Below are 2382 nucleotides of genomic sequence, written 5' to 3'. Positions count from 1 at the left end.
AAACTCACGGACATATCCCTCGCCGACCAAGCTATCTTTCGTGGGTGGTGGCCCAAATAATCCCGACAGCCCGACGCGCCGTCTACTCCTCCTTCCTCATGGCCTCACCCCGTCTCATGGAGCCCATATACACTTGCTCCATGACAGGGCCCGCTGACTCCGTTGCGGCTATCTACACCGTCCTTTCTCGAAGGCGCGGCCACGTACTCTCCGATGGCCCCATCGCTGGCACCCCACTTTACGCCGTCCGCGGCCTAATCCCTGTCATCGACTCATTCGGCTTTGAGACAGATCTGCGCATACACACGCAGGGCCAGGCGATGGTGAGTCTTGTCTTTGATAAGTGGAGTGTCGTGCCTGGGGATCCGTTGGATAGGGATGTGAAGCTGCGGCCGTTGGATATGGCGAGTGCGATGGCGACGGCGAGGGATTTTGTGCTCAAGACTAGGAGGCGCAAGGGGCTAGCGGAGGACGTGAGTGTTAGTAAGTTTTTAGAGCCGGAGCTTTGGAAAGGGTTGAGAGAGAGTGGCGTGTTAGGGGAGGGGTAGTAGGAACTGGTGTTTTTCTTCTCCTTTTTGCTCCTGGCTATTTCCGCAACGTAGTTTGATATGTTTGAAGGGTCTTCACTTTGGTTGGCTTGCAGGTATTTATGTACAGTACAATTACGGTGGGGTTTGATTTTGCTTGTATTCACCGGCAAGATTAAAAAAGAAAAAAGCATTGAGTGGAAATTACACGGTATATAATGTATAGAATTTCTATATTGCAACGATTAATCTAAAGCGCAGTTAATCTCGTTTTCCTTGCTTACCTATTTTCCCAAAATGCAGTGGGGATACATTACCCATAAATCATATCAGTCATGTCAGTCATATCTTTTTTCCACGCATCAAAGCCTGGAATCCAACCTCCGAACCCCAGCCGCCGGAACAAACCAAATGAAAAGTAAAGGACAGGAAAAAGGACATGAAACGCCATCCAAACTCCATGTGCAAGGAATCCCGTTAAATAAAATGAAAAAGAAAACACCACCCCCCTGCCGGCCCCCCAACCCTCACTGACACGTCTCCAACATCTTCCCAATAACCCCCATAAGCGTCCCATTCTCCAACGCAGCCGCAACCCGCTCCTTATCCGCGAGCTGCTTATTCACCTCGTCTGCCGTACTATGCGTGCCCTCCTTGATACGCACATCAACGCGGAAGCGCGGGGGCAATGACTGCTCCAGCCGCACACGCACACCTAGCCCGATCACTGTGGCAAGGGAGCAGTGGGTTATTGTAGGCGTTATCAGGACGGAAACGGTGCGGAGAGGGGAGTCGGGGTTGCTGGGGAGGGAGGGCTGGATAGAGATATCGAGAAGGGAGACAACGGCTAGGGCGCCGAGGGATATGGGGTGTTCTGGGTCGGCGATTGTGGCGATGAGGTCTGCGGGAGTACATGTGGTTAGTTTTTGGTATACTAGATTTTTTGAAGTAGGGAATTTGGGAGTTAGACGAGAGACTAGGTATGCACCGTATATTTCTTGCTCGTCAATGGGCTCTTCCATCAAATCATCATCTTCGCTTTCGGATCCAGATGAGCTGCCGTTAATATAGCTTGCGGCAAAGGGGTCGTGGAAGGGAACCGCTAGGAGATCATGGCCAAATATTTCGCTGGCATATTGTGACGCTGAGTTTGCGGCGGAGTGGCGGGATTTCTGTTGGCGGGTTGGGAGGTCTGCCTTGCTGAGGATTGTGGGGTTTGAATTCTGCATTGCCATTTTTTGGAGCCTTTGAGTATCTTCCCTATGTATCTTCTCTCTTCTGTGCATTTGTGTAGTTGGCGTGGTTGTGTAAAACGGAATGATCTTGGTTCGGAGGTTGTTGCGGCGTGAATTCGATTTGCCTCGTGGTGCCGCTTTAGCGGAGAGGAAACCCTCTTATTATTTAAACAACAATATTATTCTCACTGTCCAATGTCCGGTACATATATTTTCAACGGTAGTCACTGATATTCCAAAATTTGTTGAGATGTTTTGCTTCCCTTGTAAGATCGAGTCTATCCAAAATGGTAATCATGGGCTGGATGGTCCTTGCACGTCCGTCAAAATATAAAACTCGAATTAACTCCGGTCCAGTACCAGAAGTTAGGGGCTTGACGCCTAACTCAGCAGCCAAACTTTAGGCATGAAGCCCCTTATCCAGCCCGATTCCTTTACCAGTTATGTAAATTTTTACCTGCCTATATTATCAAAACGCCAGATTCGGTATTTTATCTTAGAGGCAATAATGATACAATCAATGTTATATCGGAAGTTTTAGAGTATGGTTATTCTTATTTATTCTTGGCTTCTTTTAATTTCACCGCTCCTCTACTTTATGTCAGATGCCCAATCATCAC

At 48.7% G+C, this 2382-nt stretch overlaps 2 protein-coding genes across 2 annotated transcripts in view; one reads left to right on the top strand and one right to left on the bottom strand.

The window, feature by feature from the left end:
• The window catches only part of HCAG_00813 (116 kDa U5 small nuclear ribonucleoprotein component), a gene marked incomplete at both ends in the record, with an annotated part of 3304 nt that extends 2626 nt beyond the window's left edge, over positions 1-678 (top strand). Inside the window, 2 exons of the mRNA XM_001543717.1 lie at positions 70-483; positions 644-678. Coding sequence (XP_001543767.1) covers positions 70-483; positions 644-678 — 449 coding nt within the window. The remainder of the gene's footprint in view (positions 1-69; positions 484-643) is intronic.
• A 376-nt stretch (positions 679-1054) lies between these two features.
• HCAG_00812 (hypothetical protein) lies at positions 1055-1762 on the bottom strand (the record flags this gene model as incomplete). The annotated part of the gene is made up of 1 exon (XM_001543716.1): positions 1055-1762. The coding sequence occupies one exon, from the start codon at positions 1760-1762 to the stop codon at positions 1055-1057; it is 708 nt and encodes a 235-aa protein (XP_001543766.1).
• Positions 1763-2382: the final 620 nt, after the last annotated feature.

The sequence above is a fragment of the Histoplasma capsulatum genome, genomic scaffold (genome assembly GCF_000149585.1).
Source record: "Histoplasma capsulatum NAm1 scaffold_1 genomic scaffold, whole genome shotgun sequence".
Taxonomy (NCBI): domain Eukaryota; kingdom Fungi; phylum Ascomycota; class Eurotiomycetes; order Onygenales; family Ajellomycetaceae; genus Histoplasma; species Histoplasma mississippiense.
This window is presented reverse-complemented; position numbering and strand designations above follow the sequence as displayed.